The sequence below is a fragment of the Bos taurus genome, chromosome 25, assembly GCF_002263795.3.
Source record: "Bos taurus isolate L1 Dominette 01449 registration number 42190680 breed Hereford chromosome 25, ARS-UCD2.0, whole genome shotgun sequence".
NCBI classification, from domain to species: Eukaryota; Metazoa; Chordata; class Mammalia; order Artiodactyla; family Bovidae; genus Bos; species Bos taurus.
In genome coordinates, this window is record NC_037352.1 from 15,641,605 (window position 1) to 15,661,244 (window position 19,640).

General features: G+C 49.4%; 1 protein-coding gene across 1 annotated transcript in view; it reads left to right on the forward strand.

The window, feature by feature from the left end:
- Positions 1-19,640, forward strand: part of XYLT1 (xylosyltransferase 1) — a 352,297-nt gene that overhangs the window by 100,204 nt on the left and 232,453 nt on the right. Inside the window, exon 2 of the mRNA XM_002698037.6 lies at positions 1,663-1,701. Within this exon, the coding sequence (XP_002698083.1) occupies positions 1,663-1,701 (39 nt within the window). The remainder of the gene's footprint in view (positions 1-1,662; positions 1,702-19,640) is intronic.

Genomic DNA, 19,640 nt, shown 5'->3' on the forward strand with positions numbered 1-19,640 from the left:
ACCGAAATTTTCAGTGTACAGTGCCATGTTGCTAACTCTAGGCTCTATGCCATACAGCAGATCTCTGGAGCTTATTTGGCTAGTGGGACTGAAACTTCATACCCGATATACATAGCATCTCCCCACTTTCCCGCTCCTTCCAGCCCCTGCCAACCACCCTTCTACTCTCTGCTTCTCTGAGAGTTTATTTTAGTTGCTTCATAAAAGTGGAACTATGAGATCTGCACCCCCATGATCCTGGAAGCCAAATTCTTAATAGCCAAAACATGGAAACAACCGGTATGTCCATTGACAGGTGAATAAAGAAAATATGGTGTATATATATGTGCTGCCTGCGTGCGCAGTCGTGTCTGACTGAGTGACCGACTCTTTGTGGTCACTCAAAGGTCACTCCCATGGACTGTAGCCTGCCAGTCTCCTCTGTCCATGGGATTTTCCAGGCAAGAATACTGGAATGGGTTGCCATTTCCCCCTCCAGGGGATCTTCCGACCCAGGGATGGATCAAACCTAAGTCTCCTGCGGCTCCTGCAATAGCAGGCAGATTCTTTACCACTGAGTCACCTGGGAAGCCCCATATATATACACACAGTGGAATATCATTCAGCCTTCAAACAAGAAGGAAATCCTGCCATTTGTAACAACACGGGTGAACCTTGAGGACATTGTGCTAAGTAAATAAGCCCATCACAGAAAGACGAATAAGGCGTGATATCTACATTTCCTTCTTGTTCACAGCAGAGGGCAGGGGGCTGGGGCGAATTTGCATGCTTTCTGGAAGCCTGTTTTGGAAAATCTGCTTAGATAAAGCTTCCAATTGAGTTTGCCCTTTGGGGCTCTAAAATCATGCCCATTCTCAGGCAGAGGCAGCTTGAGGTTACTTTCCCAGAATCATGAATCCAAGATGATTAAGTGCAGGGCCAACGTAGTCGAGACAAAAATAGCCTTTATGTGCTGAGTTTCCTGTTTTCTTTGGAATCCACTCGCTGAAAACCGCTACCTCCTCTCCAGGCGTTCCTTCCTCCTCTGTACCCACCCTGCCCCCACCCCGGAGTTCACGTTTAATGACCCGAGAGAATTTACCACCGAGCATTTCCAGTCAATTGGCTTTTGTCGAAAGTGAATGAATGGGACTTTCTCTGGCCTTCTCCCTCCTGAAAGGAATCTTCCCCAGCCCATTGGAATGTGCCCCACAGACCGGGAATTAAGCTCCTTCTTGTCCTTCTGTCTCGTTCCTTCCCTTATTCTTTCCCAGATCAGACACAAAGTGGTGGCCTTGCCCCTCATTGGGACTTTATATTCTTTCAGGTTTATTTCTAATCCTCTTGCGGACCCATCTTCTCCCTCCCGTCGATGCTTTGAGCACACTTTGAGATGCTCTGCGAGGGGGCTTTGTTTGTTCTTTCTTTACACTTGCACTTCATCTTCTTGCGTGATCTCCTGCGGGTGTCCCTGCAACCTCCTAGTGAAAAGTTTTATCCTTCCTCATGTGGGTGTGGGAGGAGGTGGAGAACGTCGCATGGAATGGGGGCGACAGAATGGGGACACCCTCCCCGTGCGGTTGCTTGAGCACTGCAGAAGTACAGCTTTGTTTTAAAGTGGTGCCAGGGTAGTAGGTTACGTTTCCCCCCCATTCACAGGCATTTTCTCCTTTTTTCCCACAGGAGCCACAACCAAGCCCAGTGATCACCCTGGAGACCCAGGTGAGTACCTCCCCATGGTCTCTGTCACCTTCTCTGCCCTGATGCTCAGAACCACCTCTCCAGGGAGCGTTTATCAGCACCCTCTTGGCTCCAGGACTCAGAAAAATGGGACAGGCACATAACGGCTGTCTTGCTGCCCTGTTGAGACGCTGTGTGTGCACCCGGGTTCTGAAAGCACCGTGGGAAGAATCAGACCTGTTTTTCTGAGTTTTCCTCCACCCAGTGGTCACCAGGAGGTGAACGCAGAGAGCAGAGGCAGGGAGGGGTCATGCGGGGAGGGGTGGCTGCTCATTCACGCCTCGGGTTTGGAGAACTCTCTCCCTTGGGCAGTTAGTTGCATCCTTGTATCTGCTTGTGCATTGGGCCATTCTGAGGCCTCTGAATCACAGTGGCGTTCCTGTGTGGGGCGGGTGACCAGTGGATCTTGTAAGGAGGGCCCTTACTGTCTTCTTCTGCTTTCCTGGGCAGCTGTGAGTCCAGCAGACTCAGGTGGAGTCCTGGAGCTGTGTCTTCTGGCCTTAAGGGGCTCTGACCCACTCAGCCTCCGTCTCCCCATCTGCAATGTAGTTACCACAGGAATAGCCCCGCAGGGCTGTGATGAAGATGGCAGGGCACGGTGTCTGTAAAGTCATCAGTACACGCTAAGTGCTTGTGAGTGTTAGCTTTTTAAACCAGTGGAGTGCTTCCCTTTCTGATGGGACTTGCAGGAGGTATATCTTTGTTTTTGTTTTTCTTTTAAACTTCTTATCTTACATTGGGGGGTAGCTGGTTATCCAAAAATGTGATAGTTTCAGGTGAATAGTGAAGGGACTCGGCCATACGGATCCATGTATCCATTCTCCCCCAGACTCCCCTCCCATCCAGGCTGCCACATAACATTGAGCAGAGTTCCATGTGCTCTACAGTAGGTCTCTGTTGGTTATCCATTTTAAATACAGCAGTGTGATATGTCCATCCCAAACTCCCTAACTGTCCCTTCCCACTGGCAACTGCAAGTTCGTTTTCTAAGTCTGTGAATCTAAGGAGGTGTATCTTTGGATTGATCATTTCCTTAGCCCTGTGGATTGGTCAGATACTAAAGAGAGAAGACAGGGTGCCTCCCAGCCAGCACCCCACAGCTAACAGAGTGTGAGATAGGCGAACAAACGTAGCTGAACTTCTCAAGGCTCTTCAGTGACTCCTGCAGCTCCAGGGACCGCCTGCCTCCTACTCTTTACCCTCATCACGAGCATCTCTGCACTGTCTTCCCCAGGGGGGTGAGAAGCAAGCCCACCCTACTCCTTCTTCCTTCACGGAAGGCCAGAAGTTGTGAGGAAAGTAGATTCTCGGGGTTCCTTTGGGCTCTTTTGTCCTCTCCCCACATCCATTTACTTAGTTGGCTTCAGAAGTTTTAGTTGCTCGGTTGTGTCCAACTCTTTACGACCCCATGGACTGTAGCCCACCAGGCTCCTCTGTCCATGGAATTCTCCAGGAAAGAATACTGGAGTGGGTTGCCATTCCTTTCTCCAGGGGATCTTCCCAACCCAGGGATCGAACCTAGGTCTCCCTCATTGCAGGCAGATTCTTGACCATCTGAGCTGCCAGGGAAGCCCAGTCGACTTCAGGGATAGCAGAAAACAGAGCAAGCATGAAGGAGCAGTGGTGGAATTTTAAGGGGATAAATACCCAGTTTTAGCTCCTCTTTGACCATCTTCTCGTCTGCTTTTTCCCAAACTCCTGCCAGTCAGGAGGTGATGTGGCTGTCAGCTCAGCCACATTTGCCATATGTGAATTGTGTAGTTTGTTTATCCTAAGTCACCTACAGTACATTTTCCCTGACATTAACTTGTTTTACTTTAAGAAGTAGACTTACCCTAAACTGATGATTCCCAATCAGGAGTGTCTTTGACCTTCAGAGGATGTTTGGCAATGTCTGAAGACATTTTTGGTTATCTCACCTTGGAGGGGGTTCACTACTGGCATCTAGTGGGTAGCGACCAGAGAGGCTGCTAAATATCCTACGAGGCGCAAGACACCCCCACAGGAAAAATTATCTTGCCTGAAATGTCGGTAGGGCTGAGGTTGAGAAATGCTATCTCAGGGAATAATATTGGTGAAATTACAAGTTTGAGGAGCCAGTTATGTTTTTTTTTTTTTTTTTGCAGAACTTTTAATTTTGAATTAATAAAATTAAAAAGCTCCTTTGGGTGCCCTTTAAACTCATCACAGCATCCTCTCAGATTTATGTGCATTGCGCTTTGGGAAATGTGTCTCTCCCCGGCCTACCCCATGGATTATGAGATGCTGGCCCTTCTCTATCAGTCCTTCCCCAGAGAGAAAATTTATGACTCAGAAAACCCCTGGGCACATAGTCTGCACCCAGAATTCTGGAAGCCAATCTGGGATGCAGTAGCCTAGATGGTTCTAGATGGTTCTGGATGGTCCTGTCCTTGCCCCAGCTGCATCTTTTACTATGGAAATTGCCCCACCAGTTCTGCAAAACCTCCATGGGCAGGAACAGTCTGCGTGCCCTGGCTCTGGCTAGTATGTTGTGCGTAACAGTTCCCCACCTACACAGTGACCTCTCCCACAGTTACATCCATGGGCCCCAGGTACCTGAGCCCTGGTTTGCCAGGTAAGCCAGCTGTGGCACGCGGCTGGCTTTCTGCACTGGTGCCATGCTGCTGGGGAAATGACTCAATTTGTCTCCAGACAACAGTCCATCAGTCTCATCTGGCGCTCGGTCTTTGGGGAGCCATAGGATACTGTTGTCTTTCCCTGAGTTCTGATCTCGGATGTTAAAGAGATGTTGGAACCCAACCGAAGTGCAAATGTGTTCTTTGTAACTGTTGGCATAAGCCTGTGCTCCACTTTGACTCTGTGCTGGGCCTCAGCCCATTGTGGGACTCACGAGGGGATCTTCTTCAGCTGCCTGCAGGCAGGGCAGATGAGAGGGGCAGAGGAGAGGTTTTCTGGCAGAATGTGGTGCCCCAAATATCTCCCATATGGCCTGAGCAAGATGGCAGATGTGGCCGAGTGTGGAAGAGCCAGCCAGGCAGAGGTGAGTGGAGGATATCCTCTAAGCCCTGGGTCAGCGCCCCCTGCCCACCCCACCTCTCCCCGCCCCAGTCCCCTTTGCTCCCAAGAAAGGCATCACCTGCTCCGTCCTGGAACCCAGGTGCCACAGGTGGGCCTGACTTCGAGATTTAATTGTGAGCTCTGTCCGTTCAGGCCACAGTGGCATGGTTTGCCCAGGGCTCAGCCTGCATTGGGACGTTGGGCCAGCTGGGAGCCCGTCCCTCCACGCATCCTCTGTCTCCCTGGTACTCACTGCCTCGGCTCCCACCCAGTGTTCCCAGGCAGCTGTACCCAATTGGGGGAGATGCTTTGATTGGCTGCCGAGGCCTCTTCTGCTCTCTGCAGTCAGCACAGCCAAACTTCGCATCTGTTGGCATCAGCAGGACTTTCTCTGCTTAACAGCCAGATTAATGAATGAGGAAGTCGAATAATCCCTTGGGTCAGTTTTCTCTCGGCAGGCTGTCCCTGGGGGTATGGAGGACTCCCTGACTTGCAGTTGTGAATGCATTTCTGGTCTCCAGATGGTGGTTACCCGGGAACCAAGTGATCTAGAGATGCAAAAAGAATGTCTGATAGGAGTGTGGATTTGGTTAGCAGCGCTGGTGTGACGTCCACTCTTACTGACCTTTGCCATTTGCCAAGAACTGATTTCCGCCACGGAATCCTCAAATGCCATTATTCCATGGGTCTTTTCATGATATCCAGCTTCCAGATGAGGACCCTAAGGGTCAGAGAGGTTAAGTAACTGGCCCAAAGACACGTAGGACCTAGCACTGGTGAGTATCAGACTTGGGGCCATATGACATCGGAATCTATCTTCTCAACCTCTCTCCTATTTTTCCACAAAAAAATTTAAAAAAAATTGCTTTGGCATAGACAGAGGATGAGATGGTTGGATGCCATCGCTGACTCAATGGACATGAGTTTGAGCAAGCTTAGGGAGTTGGTGATGGACAGGGAAGTCTGGCGTGCTGCAGTCCATGGGATCACAAAGAGTTGGGCACGACTGAGCGATTGAACTGAACTGAACCAGTAGAGAGACTTGCTAATGCTCAGAAAAGCTGGAGGGATAAGCTTGATGTATGCGCCCCAAGGTTGGTATAGATAGATTGTGCTTTGTACAATTTTCTGCAGATGTACTTAGGTAAGTAGGTACAGGAATGACGGATAGATGGTAGGTGGGTAGATGTATAAATAAATAGACATAATGCTTCCTGTGATGCCTACTTCTTTGATAGGTTGCCACTAGGCTTGTGAGTAAAAGGGTTTAAACAATGGACCCAACAGAAAATTTATTTTAAAAACAACAAAAATTAAACATCTTCCTGTGCAGCAATAGTGTTTTGGTGAATTTGAGTGCTTATTATTAACTTTTCCTAGGCGGCACAGTGGTGAAGAATCTGCCTGACAATGAAGGAGACATGGGTTTGATCCCTGGGTTGGGAAGATCCCATGGAGTAGGAAATGAATGCTCATTGATTCTCTTTCTCATTGATCCCCTAGATAGTTCATCATTTCTGAGCCCACTCCTGTTGGCAAGGTCTCTCATCATTTAATTTTAGTGTCTCTGCTTGCCTTCCTGTCACCCCCCCTCCCCAGCATCATCACTGTCAATTAGTTCGTGGCCTCAGCGCCAACACTGAGATCCCCTGGGAGTGGTAATAAAGGAACTCTTCCGTAGAGTGAAGATATATCAATCTGCGTCTCTGTGAGATTGGCTGTCCTTGGAGGGGAGCAAACCTTCCTTTACTCTGAGATTCCTCTCTGGGTCTGAAGATCAAGGGCATCAGGAGGAAAGCTCCTGACTGCTCAGCCTTCAGCAACCTACCTGGTCCTTGAATTTCTTTGGTCAGCCAACAGAAGGTACAAGGGCAGGGAGTTACAGTCACAGTATTTAAAGATAGTGCCGGGGTCACTGCGGATGTGAACAAAGCTCCCGAAGAAGACGAGCGGTGGGTGGAAGGAAATCCGTCCAGGAGGAATTCATCCATTTATCCAGGTGGTTAGGAGAAGGCAATGGCACCCCACTCCAGTACTCTTGCCTGGAAAATCCCATGGATGGAGGAGCCTGGAAGGCTGCAGTCCATGGGGTCGCTAAGAGTCTGACACGACTAAGCGACTTCACTTTCACTTTTCACTTTCATGCATTGGAGAAGGAGATGGCAACCCACTCCAATGTTCTTGCCTGGAGAATCCCAGGGACTGGGGAGCCTGGTGGGCTGCCATCTATGGGACTGCACAGAGTCGGACACGACTGAAGCGACTTAGCAGCAGCAGCAGCAGCATCCAGGTGGTTACCCAGCAAAATAGTTCGGGGTCCAAGAGGAGGCTCGGCCTTGATGCTAAAGATACAGCAGTGAACGGAACAGAAGGAGTCTTGCCCACGGACCCGCATGCTGCCTGGGGAGTTAGTGAGTTTAGGAACAAGTAGATACGCCCATACTTTCAAGGAGTATTGAGTAAACAAAAACACCACCAGTGTGTCTGTAAGCGGGAGTGACCGGACACCGCAAGGGGGAAGGTGCTCACGGAAGTCACTTTCTAGAGGTGAGTTTCAAGCTCAGGAGGTGACCGCTGAGCTGAGAGCTTACAGTGGTCAGAGTTAACCAGGCAAAGAGGTGGCCCTAATCCTGTTTGGAGACTTTTTCACATTACATCTGAAGTGAAGTGGAAGTTGCTCAGTCGTGCTCAACTCTTAGTGACCCCCATGGACTATACAGTCCATGCAATTCTCCAGGCCAGAATACTGGAGTGGGTAGCCTTTCCCTTCCCCAGGGGATCTTCCCAACCCAGGTATCGAACACAGGTCTCCCACATTGCAGGCGGATTCTTTCCCATCACATCTGGGTTCCTGTAAAAATGGTGCCAGTTTTCCTTAGAATCAAGTGTTAGCTCCTTGGAGCTCTTTCAATGCCTTTGTGGCATTAGAACGTCAGGATGAATAAGGAATTACCTTTCTCAGGCAAGGGTGAAGGGCAAGAGCTGAGGTGGGACCCAGGGAGAGGGGCTTAAATTCGGGGCTGTCAGGTCAGACTAACGTCTGGAACAAGCATTTTGACAGGGAACTCCTGATCCGAGCAGTGCTGATCATGGGACTTCCATGAAAAATCAGCTAATCGTCATCATCAGCTAATCAGCTGGCTTGAGTTCAGCTGAATTGAAGTCTGAGTCTAAACTAGTGGTTCACAACTTAGGGGCAGTTTCACTACCTTCACGCCTGGGGACATTTGTTGACGTCTGGAGACATGCTTGATTGTTATAACTTGGGGACTGGGGAGAGTTACTGGCATCTTGTGGGTAGAGGCCAGGGATGGTGGTAAACACCCCACCATGTATGTAGTTGCTAATGTCAGTAGTGCCATGCGTGAGAAGGGCTGGTGTAACCTCAGTTGCTATGTGGACAGCTTAGTTTACAAAGACAGCCCCGGCCACGTAATTGTGACCGTGTAGAGGGCATAATTTGTTCCTTCCTTGGTGTTGTCTTTGTTTGTGTTTAAACATCACCCTCTCTGGTTAATATCAGACCTCCACCTCCAGGCTCTTGGCCATGACACATCTACGCCACAAAGCCTCTAGGTCTGAGTTGCCAGAGAGTGACTGCACGCATGGTAATGACTCACGGTGCTTATGAGCGTGTGCACCATGAGTGGAAAAGGGAAAACACCTCTCAGAGATGGTTTCCTGAGAGATCCGAGGGCCCAGCAGTGCAGAAAATATACAGCATTTTTTTTTTTTTTTTTGAGTTAAAATGCCTAGCTATTTGGCTGGATTTGGAGAGAGTTGGGCCAAGGCTTTTGGACCAATGGAGCAAGACTTGTGAAAAACTCAGCTTTAAGGCCCAGTTCCTCTTTCAGAGGCAGACCACAGCCTCTTCTGTGCAAACTTCTTTCTCCCGAAGCTGTTCCCCGATTCCCAGGATTAAAGCAATTGCTGTCTTCTCGCCTGGCTTCCAGCTCTGGGCTTCGATTAACCTTTCCCTCCGTGGAGAGCGGTTTGGGGAGTAATCAGGAGCCTCTGAATGGCTCTTACCTGAATCTCCAGCCCATTAATTCTTATGGTACCCGGCATCTGTTGAGAAGACAGTGAGAGCAAATTGCTTTGCAGCCCATCTGCTTTCCTCCTGCCAGCCTCCTTGGGGGAGCAGGACCTCTCTGGAGCAGACAGGGCTGGTTTTGGGACCAGACAAATCCTTCCACCACAATCTTTTCCTCTGGTTCTGATTTGCCGTGTCTTTAATTAGCCTTGGTGGGAGGGGTGGGACAGGGAGGTGACCAGTTGGGCCCCTGCCCAGGCTGGGACTTGGCTCACCAGGCAGGGAGGCTGGACCGGGCAGGAGAAACATTCTCAGAGAGGGTTTGCGGTCCTATGGCCATGGTGCTGCCCTAGACTGCATGACTCAGGGCACACGAATTGATGCAACATTCCACAAATAGCCAGCCAGTTCCCCAAAGGGTAGCCACATGCACAGTTTTGAAAAATAGATTGTGTTGAGGTCATTATTCTTCTCTTCTTGGTGGGAGATGACTTCTTCCAAGACGTTGAAAGTTTGCATTTTAGCCCTTGACTGAGAACTTCAAACTGTAGGTCTTGTCAATAATGACCAGTGTATTGACACAGCAACTGTATGTTCACTCTGAGCTGAGAACGACCCATATAATTGTGCATTTAGTACTTTTAGCCAGCATTCTCTAAGCACTGTGAACATGGCTGGGCAGTTTTCTAAGTAAGCTCTTTACGTGGATTCACAGCTGTCTCCTGGGGAGATACTACTGTCATCCCCATTTTACAGACGAGAAACTGAGGCATAACCAGTCAGGCTGCTTGTCCAATAGCTAATGTGTGGAGCAGCCGGGATTTGGACCTGGCAGCCTGACTTTCATTTATCCGGAAATAGGTGGCGCTTGTGGTAAAGAACCCACCTGCAGTGCAGGAGACATAAGAGATGAGGGTTCAATCCCTGGATCGGGAAGATCCCCCGGAAGGGGGCATGGCAACCCTCTCCAGTATTTTTTGCCTGGAGAATCCCAGGGACGGGGGAGCCTGGTGGCTGCCGTCTATGGGGTCGCACAGAGTCGGACACGACTGAAGTGACTTAGCAGCAGCAGCAGCAAAGGTGATTTAAGGCATATGAGAGGGAAGGTGTGTCTAAGTTATATGCAAACACTGTGCCATTTTATTTAAGGGACTTGAGACGCTATGGATTTTGGTGTCTGTGGGGAGGCCTGGGACCAGTTCCCTCAGAGATACTGAGGGAAGATTGTATACACAGAATACATGTAGGTGTGTGTGCATGTTAAGTCAGTTCAGTCGTGTCTGACTCTTTGCAACCATAGCCCACCAGGCTCCTCTGTCCGTGGGTTACATTATAGTAATAATATGTTATTACATTAGATGTCATATGTTATGTATTAAAAAATATAATTCTGTTTCTGTATCTAATTTATATCTATCTAATTCATGTACCTATCTAATCATTATCTCACATGCATCTATATCTAATGTATATGTGCATTATATTGCATACATTATAACGTGCATGTGTGTAGTGTGTACAATATAACATACATATGTTCCATATAGATTAGATAGCTATAGATAGATGGATAGATGAGATAGCTATCTCCCTCCCTGTATCAGGCAGGGAGATACAGATTAGATATAGAATACATGTATTAACAAATATGGTATAGCTGTGGGCTTCCCTTGATAGCTCAGCTGGTAAAGAATCTGCCTGCAATGCAGAAGACCCCGGTTCAATTCCTGGGTCAGGAAGATCCCCTGGACAATGGATAGGCTACCCACTGCAGCATTCTCGGACTTACCTAGTGGCTCAGATGGTAAAGAATCCACCTGCAATGTGGGAGATCTGAGTTCAGTCCCTGAGTTGGGAAGATCCCCTGGAGGAGGGCATGGTAACCTACTCCATTATTCTTTGCCTCGAGAATCCCCATGGACAGAGGAGCCTGGTGGGCTACAGTCCATAGGGTAGCAAAGAGTTGGACGTGACTGAGTGACTGAGTACACAGCACATTCTGTAAGTAAACAGGCCTCATTAATACCGCAACTTTACGGACAGTATAGGGTAAGGTTGACAGTAAGTAAAAGTAAAAGACACGACCGAGCGACTAAGCACAGCACAGCATGGAATAGCTATAGGTGTAGATAGAGACCTAGAGTAGATATAGCTATAACTACAGATAGAGTTATAGGAGGGGCTTCCCTGGTGGCTCAGATGGTAACGAATCTGTCTGCAATGCAGGAGACCTGGGTTCTAGATATAGTTATAGATACAGTTGTAAGTACAGATGGAGAAAGAGGTAGTGATCTCTCCCTTGGCAGTCCCCAGCAGTCAGGTTTAGAAATATCTGGCTATACAGAGTGAATTCCAGGTGTGCAGCTGAGGCTCCGTGCAGTGGGAGGTCCACCTGCAGAGAATGAGCAGAGTGGTCACACCGTGAGGAGGAGACACATTTCCTGTCCAGCAGATACATCATTTCAAAGAGCCCCCTACTTCCAGCTCAGAGGGGAAGCCCACAGTGCGCCCAGCTGAGCAGCAAGGAGCACCGCCAGATTTGCTTTGAATTACACACTGGAGGTTTGATGAGGAGGGACTGCTGCCGATTGGCACACAGAGCACACATGTGCACGCTCAGTCACTTCAGTCATGTCCCACCCTTTGCAACCCCATGGACTGTAGCCCTCCCGGCTCCTCTGTCCATGGGATTCTCCAGGCCAGAATACTGGAGTGGGTTGCCATGCCCTCCTCCAGGGGATCTTCCAGACCCAAGGATCAAACCCGTGTCTCCTGTGGCTCCTGCACTAGCAGGCAGGTTTTTTTTTACCACCAGCATCACCTGGGAAGCCTCATGAGTTTTGAGGCTTAGTCTGTCTTCTCCATGGAGTCTTTGGGTAAGGCAATGTGATCCCGGGAGCTTGAAAAGAAAAGGTTCCAGGGCTAGAATGTTCAGGCTGGGTTTGAAGATTCTAGTTATCAGGGTAATTTGGCCAAGAAAATTGCTTTCGCGTAAAACAGCAGCATGACGTGGGTCCCGGTGGAGGATGGACATTCAACTCCCAGGGCCCAGACTTGGAGGATTTAGGAATGCAGAGCATCTGAATGCTGTTTCTGCAACATCGCTCGCATGTTTTCTCCATGCTAGGACATTGCTAAGTGCTCTTTATGTGTCACCTTATGTAATCGTGATCTGGGGAAGGGACGTGTTCCTCTCCCTTGCAAGTGAAGACACTGAGACACTGACAGGTTAAGTCCTTGGTCCAAGACCACTGCCTCCTAAGTGGCAGAGGAAGGACCAGGGCCAGGCCTCTGTTTCCTGCAGCATTGGCTGTGCCCCCTGCCCCTCGGGGCTCACCAGGGTCCATCTTTGTGTGTTACACGTGGGAAAACCTGGAGTGGCCTCTCAGCTTTTGCGGTCACCCAGCATGTTAGTGGTAGACTTGCATTCAGGTGACACTTTGCTGTTGCCAGTCAGGTAAGCCACGCACGGCTCCTGGCCACGGGAAGTTCACACTCATCTCGGACAGTCAACAGCCCCACGCCTCCCTCACGCACCCTCTTGCTGACCCCACCACGGGCACTAGGTCTCAACACCCTGAAATGTGTTGGGCGTCGCCCGTCCCCAGCCCCATTAGGTCCATTCCCCATCCATCCATGCTTTTCTGGGTCCCAGAGGTTGACCTTGATGGGTTTCATCAGTGTGGACTCCTCGCTGCTTTGGCCAAGGGGAGGCACTGGCAGGAGACAGGAGGGGAGGGGGGCCATGGATGGGGTCATTTCCTATGGGTTGGCTGAGTCGCCTGAGTGGGGCTCAGCTCCCGTAGGGCTGACCTGTCCCGTAGCTACACCGACTCGCCCCAGAACCTGATGGCACGGACTCCCGGAAGTGACAGCTTCCCCCTGTGGCCAGCACCGCTCTGTCAATTTCCCTTATAGAAAATATCCCTTCGTAAATTGTCCTCAGCTGTCCCCCAGGAGAGTGGCATCTCCTCGGGGCCTGGACATTGAGCCGGCCTCTCGCCCCTTCCGAACATAGCACTCCCAGCGGGGCTTCCCGGGGTGAATCACTATCCTTTTTGGTCCTGCTGTGTGGTAGAGGAGGGGGTCCTCAAACCAGAGGAAGGCCCAAGGATGGGTGGGAGGGAACAGTGACTCTTGTGGGTGTCTGAGCATTTTTCTGGGCAGAAGATCAGAGCTGTTAATTCTATTTGTGACAGCCTCCACCCCCTCCCCACCCCCAACCAAACTGAGGAGCAAACAGTCTCAGCATCGCTGTGCTAAATAAAGCATGAGAGGAGCCCACATGTGTGGGAAAGATGCCCCAGACAGGGACCAGGCTGCTCTGAATCTTGTCACTCAGGGTGTGTCTTGTCACTCACACCCTTGTGCCCGTCTTGGCTCCAAGGCAGTGAAGGGCGCCTTCACCTGGAAGGGACTAAGATCTAGGCTGACAAGGAGGGAAAGGCAGGGCTTCGGCTCCTCCCTGTTAGCCCAGAACAGACAGGCAGAGAGAGATGTCAGGGTATTTCTGCTAGCAAGGCCTTTGCAAACTCTCCTTTTCTCATTCTGTCACACCTCTAGGAAATATAACCGTCTTAGCATTTGAATCTGATTTCTCAGAAGTGCCACCCTGTCTCCTCTGCCTCTGAGCACCCCTGGGAGGTCTAGCACGTGGCCAGTACTCCAGCCCCAGTGGTCCTGGCTGGGGGGCTGGGAGGTCTTCTCTCAGCAGGATGGAGAGGTGGGGCCCCGGCTCCAACCTCCTTGCTGGGTTCCAGTGCCTTTCTGAAAAGGAACGTCTTGTTAATAACCCCTTCTAATTTTCTTCTGGGAACTGCAGCTCTTATTTTTCCATAGAAAGGGAAGGGACTGAATGGAAAAACTCAAGTTAGCCGTGGTGCAGCCGCCAGATGGGTGGGGCTGAGGACTGTGGGGCAGCTTTATTGTCCTGAGAAGGAAAAGCCCAGCCAGCTCAATGCTTAGAAGAAAGAAACTCCGGCTACACAAGGGGCTCAAGAGACTTCTTTGCCAGTGGCTCGCCTGCCCCAATTATAGCTGGTACAGATGTAGGGGGGCCGGAGCTAACTTTCTCAGGACATCCTAGACCCAGAGTCATACACAGGCTTCCTGGGGGCATCTCCAGCTGACACACAGGGTTTTTATTTGTTTGTTTGGTGTGGAGAGGAGGTTTGGAGGATTTGTGGTAAATTGGAAGGTAAAACCACATTGAGCCTTGAGACATCAGCTAGTGGCAAGGACCAGCTGCCCCCGTTGGACGGGGCCCAGGGTCACCCTCGTGATCTGTTCCACTCACTCTCCTCGCTGGCAGGCCCCTGGAGCACTGTGTGTGTGGTACCCTCTGTGCAGACAGGATTCTGCATCCCACTGGGGTTCAGGTGCAGAGTAGTTCAGGGCAGCCCAGCCATACCACACAGCCCCTTGATGGGGCAGGAAAGGGCCTTGTAGACTTTGCAGCAGACCGCCTGGCTCACTGCTGACCTGCCGTGAGACCTTCCATATGCCAGCTGATGTTGTACCTCAATTTCTTTAGAAAATATGACGGTACCAGCAGTAGCTATATCCCAGGCAGTTGGGATGGTCACATGGGCTGATATGCATGAAGCAGAAGGTGAAAGAGGAGAATGAAAAAGCTGGCTTAAAATTCAACATTCAAAAAAATGAAGATCATGGTATCCAGTCCCATCACTTCATGGCAAGTAGAGGGGGAAAAAGTGGAACCAGTGTCAGATTTCATTTTCTCGGGCTTCAAATGCAGACAGTGACTGCAGCCACGAAATTAACAGAAGCTTGCTCCTTGGAAGAAAAGCTATGACAAACCTAGACAGTGTATTGAAAAGCAGAGACATCACTTTGCCAACAAAAGTCCATATAATCAAAGCTATGGTTTTTCCAGTAGTCACGTGTGGATGTGAGAGTTGGACCATACAGAAAGGTGAGCGCCAAAGAATTGATGCTTTCAAACTGTGGTGATGAAGAAGACTCTTAAGAGTCCCTTGAACAGCAGCAAGGAAATCAACCCAGTCAATCCTAAAGGAAATCCACCCTGTCAATCCTAAAGGAAATCCACCCTGAATATTCATTGGAAGGAGTGATGTTGAAGCTGAAGCTCCAATACTTTGACCACCTGATGCCAAGAGCTGATTGACTGGAAAGGAAACCACGATTCTGGGAAGGATTGAAGGTAAAAGGAAAAGGGGTTGACAGAGGGTGAGATGGCTGGATGGCATCACTGACTCAATGGACATGAATTTGAGCAAGCTTGGGGAGAGAGTGAAGGACAGGGAAGCCTGGTGTGCTGAAGTGTATGGGGTCTCGAAGAGTTGGACATGACTTAGCAACTAATCAACTACAATGAGAACCATGCCTGGCAGGGAGTACACATTTAGGATCCCTCTTACAGTCCTGGCTTCAAATCCCGGCCTCTTCTCTTACTGAATGCATCACCTTCGAGAAGGTTTTCAACTTCCTGAGTCTCAGTTTCCCTACTGGTTAAAGCAGTCATGACACCTACCTCCCTGGGCTTTTTAGAGGATCCCATCCTCTAAAGTGTGCCCCGTTATCACTTATAAACACTGACCCCACCCCGCTTTCTCTCCTGTGTAAGGAGCAGGCACCTAGAGTGAAGGCTCTTCAGCCTCCTTGCATTGTCTTCCCAGCCTGTGCCCTGGCCAGGATGAGGACCCTGGTACTCTCTCCTTGCCGGGATTTTTTTTTTCTTCCTTCTTTATTTGGATGGCTGGTTCCCTCTTTGCAGAGAGGGGACTAACATTCGTTAAAATACTGGGATGTTTCTGATCGCTGAGCCAGGTACTTGTGTCCTATGAATGGGGTGGGACGTTTGCCTACGCACAGGGCAGGAGAAGGCTGTGTTGTCACAGTGTAAGAAAAGCCCGGGTCTGCCTGGACTCCGAGCAGTCCACTGAACAACACAGGCAGGCACAGTTCTTCTAATGAAAGAGCATCTTCTTGAGGTGAGGTGAGGTGAGGTGAGAGGTTCCCCCTAGCCCGGGCAGTGGAGCTGCCCCTGGTCAAGAGCCAGCTTCCTTAGCCAGCTGGCTGTCGACCATCTCAGTAACCCTCAGACAGAGGATGGGAAGAGTCTGATCAACTCTTTTGCCTCCGACCTGCCCATCACTTAAGGGTCCCCCTTCCCCAGGGCTGCCTCACTGTTCCCCCTGCTCATAAGCTTGCTCAGCCGAGGCAGTCCTGGACTTTTGGACTGGATGGCTCTTCATCGTGGGCACTGTCCTGGGCAGCAGAGCTGGGACCTACCCACTAGGTGCCGGTGGCACCCCCTCCTCAGTTGCTGCAACCCACAATATCTCCAGACATGGCCAAATGTCCCCTAGGGGCCAAGTGGACCCCAGCTGAGAACCACTGGCTTGAGTATGGTTTTTGCAGTGACTATGTCATAAAACAGTGCTGGGAAGGGTTAGGTGAAATCCACGGGGTTGGACACCCCCGTATAAATGTCATTGGATTTTAAGTCTTTGCTCTAAAGTGACTTTGTAGGGGTGGAGCGAGAGGGTAGAGTTTAAACAAATCAGCACATGCCCAGCCTTTCGGGGCTGGTGAGATGAGATACAAAGGAAAACGCAAATGTTCCAGCCAAAGATAAAAGGGCCCTGGTGTGCTCCTGGGGTCTGGAGACCCTAACCCAGCTCTGAACCCCAATCTAGTCGCTTTTAGGCCGAGTGCCTGGAGAGGTGAGGGCTGAGTTCCAGGCGGGGCTCCTGAAACCTGCAGGCGTCAGGGTTGGCAGATTTGCTGTGGTTTGGTTCTCGCAGGAGGGTGTGGGCTTGCCTGACACCCGGAAATAGTCTGCGGCTTTGGGATTGACTCTGTAACGTGTTCAAACTGGTTGGTTTTAGTCCCTGGTTACTAGGCTCTCACTGTGCTGTATTCATACCAGCAGGTCTTTACGCCCTGGACTCTGTGAAAGGGTCCTATGTGCGGAGCATCAACTCAGAACAACCAGACCACTGTGTGCTGTGCCAGAGGTTACTTGTTTATGTGTCAGTTTGTCCTTGAGCGTTTCTCCACCCTGTTCTCTGTGGCTAGAAATGGGTTTGCTTTTAATCTTTATTCATTTATTTATTTTTAAATTTTCCTTTTGGGACTTGAGATCTTTTTCTGGTTTTGCTTTTTTAATTGTTGCTATGCTCAATAATGGACTTCCCAGGTGATGCTAGTGGTAAAGAACCTGCCTGCCAATGCAGGAGACATGAAATGTGGGTTCAGTTCCTCGGTTGGGAAGATCCCTAGAGGAGTGCATGGCAACCCACTCTAGTATTCTTGCCTGGAGGATCCCGTGGACAGAGGAGCCTGGTGGGTTATAGTCCATAGCGTTGCAAGGAGTCAGACATGACTGAAGGGACTTGGCACACACAATCAATAATATATTATATTCTCCTTTCATATTATATTTTCAATTAGTTCATTCATAGAATATTTATTAAGTGCCTGCTTTGTGCCAGACACTGCTTTAGGGGCTGGAGAGACAAGCAAACAAGACAGAAGTCTGTGCTCTCACATGCTCTCATTCTAGATGGATGGTGTGTGTTTTGATGTTACGTCAGATGGTTACAGTTGCTAAGGAGGAAATGCGTAGAGGAGGGACGGACCAGGCCAAATCAGTTGAGACTTTGACTTTGGTGGAACTGGGGTGGGCAGCATGGAAATGAGGCAGTGTTTGAACAGAGACCTGAAGAGCGCAGTGGGTGAGGAACAGAGAGCAGCCAGTGCAAAGGCCCTGGGGAGGGTGGTGCTCGGCATTGTTGTTGCACCGCAGAAGCCAGCGTGGCTAAAGCAAGAATGAGCAAGGGAAAGAGGGGAGGAGGTGGGGCCAGGTCTTTAAAATCGTGTTGAACTTAGAAAGGACTTTGCTTATGCTCCACCCTGGGGAGCCCCAGGAGGAATTTGAGCAGAGGAGTGACATGGGCTGACTTTTAAAAATGGGGTTGGTTACGCCCTGCTGAAAATGCGTGGTCGTCAGCCAAGAGCAGGCCCAGGGAGACTGGCGAGGGAGGAGGCTGTTAAATATCCAGAGCCGTGCAGTGGTCGTGTGGACCGGCTCCCAGTGGAGGCCATGAGAAGTGGTTTCATTCTGGACACTGGACCTTCTGTGCGTTCAACACATATAAAGCAGTACAATCACACACTAATGAATAAATACAGTCAAACAATACAAAACAGTGTGAAGTGAAAAGTGAATCCTTATACCCCCTTTTTTCCGGTCTTCAGAGGTAACTGCTATTATTTTCTTATTTCTCCTTCCAGGTATTTCCTTTGCATATTAATGTGGGTGTGGTGAGGGGGTTGCATAGGCAGGAATTTTTATTTCCTTGAAACAGAATCTAAAGAAAGATATTTTATAATAACTGTCTGTTTTTCTCTCTATATGTTAGATGTCAGTTTATAACAGCATCCATCACTCTTCATTGTTTTTAGCTGCCTTCTATTTTCTGCAGTTATCCCCAGCACCCAGCATGGTGTCTGGTATGTAGAAACTGTTCAGTAAATATTAGTTGAATGAATGAAACATCCCATCATCTATTTAACTGATTTCTTGTTGGTGGACATTTAGATTGTTTCTCTCTCTCTCTCTTTTTCCTGTCTTCATGTTGACGTTCTTGTACACACACTCTCCACAATTAAGTGTGTACATCTGTAGGGTGAATGCCTATATCTGGGGTGGCTGGTTCAAAGGGTATGTACCCTTTAGGTTTTGGCAGGCCTAGTGGAACTGTCTTTTGCAGAGGTTCCTTCAAAACACCTATCAAAGCGATTTCCTGTTTCTTCCCTCAAAAGCACTGGTGATTATCAATCTGTATAATCTGTGTCAAAACAAAGAGTAAAAACAGTACTTACTGTTTTGATTTGCATTTTAGATATGAGTGGGTTGGAGCATTTTTAAAAAGTCGTATCTGTTGGTGAATCCGTTAGCTCCATTTTCCTGGGTACCGGATGGCAGAGCTCTCATCCTTGGCCTCCTTGAGATGCACTGGGTGATACCCGAGACTTGCCAGGCACTTACTGTGCCAGCACGGTGCTCAGTGCTACATGTGTGCTAACTCACGTGCTGATGCGCCATCCATGAACGCTGTGAAGAGGTATGGTCAGAGTCCTCACTTTTAGATAATGAAACTGAGGCTCAGGGACGAGTTAAGTAAGTCTTCAGAGGTCACCCAGAGAAGGCAATGGCACCCCACTCCAGTACTCCTGCCTGGAAAATCCTGTGGATGGAGGAGCCTGGTGGGCTGCAGTCCATGGGGTCGCTGAGGGTCAGACACGACTGAACGACTTCACTTTCACTTTTCACTTCCATGCATTGGAGAAGGAAATGGCAACCCACTCCAGTGTTCTTGCCTGGAGAATCCCAGGGACAGGGAGCCTGGTGGGCTGCCGTCTATGGGGTCACACAGAGTCGGACATGACTGAAGTGACTTAGCAGCAGTAGCAGTAGAGGTCACCTGTCATGTGAAGTGTACGTGGGGAGCTTGCAGACTTTGTTTTATTGCACTTTGCAGATATAGTTAAGTCCTCTACATACGAGCAAGTTCCATTCTGAGAGCACATTCCTAAGTCCAATTTGTTTGTAAGTCCAACAAAGTTAGCCTAGGTACCCAATTAACACAATTGGCTATATAATACTGTACTGCAATAGGTTTATAATACTTTTCATACAAAAAATACATAAAAAACAAACACAAAAAATGAAAAAGACATTTTTAGTCTTACACTAGTGTCTTGAAAAGTACAGTGGTACAGTATGACAGCTGGCATTAATGGCCTGGCACATACATTCATATCTCTGCAAGCTCACAACTGGAAGGTTTATATGTGG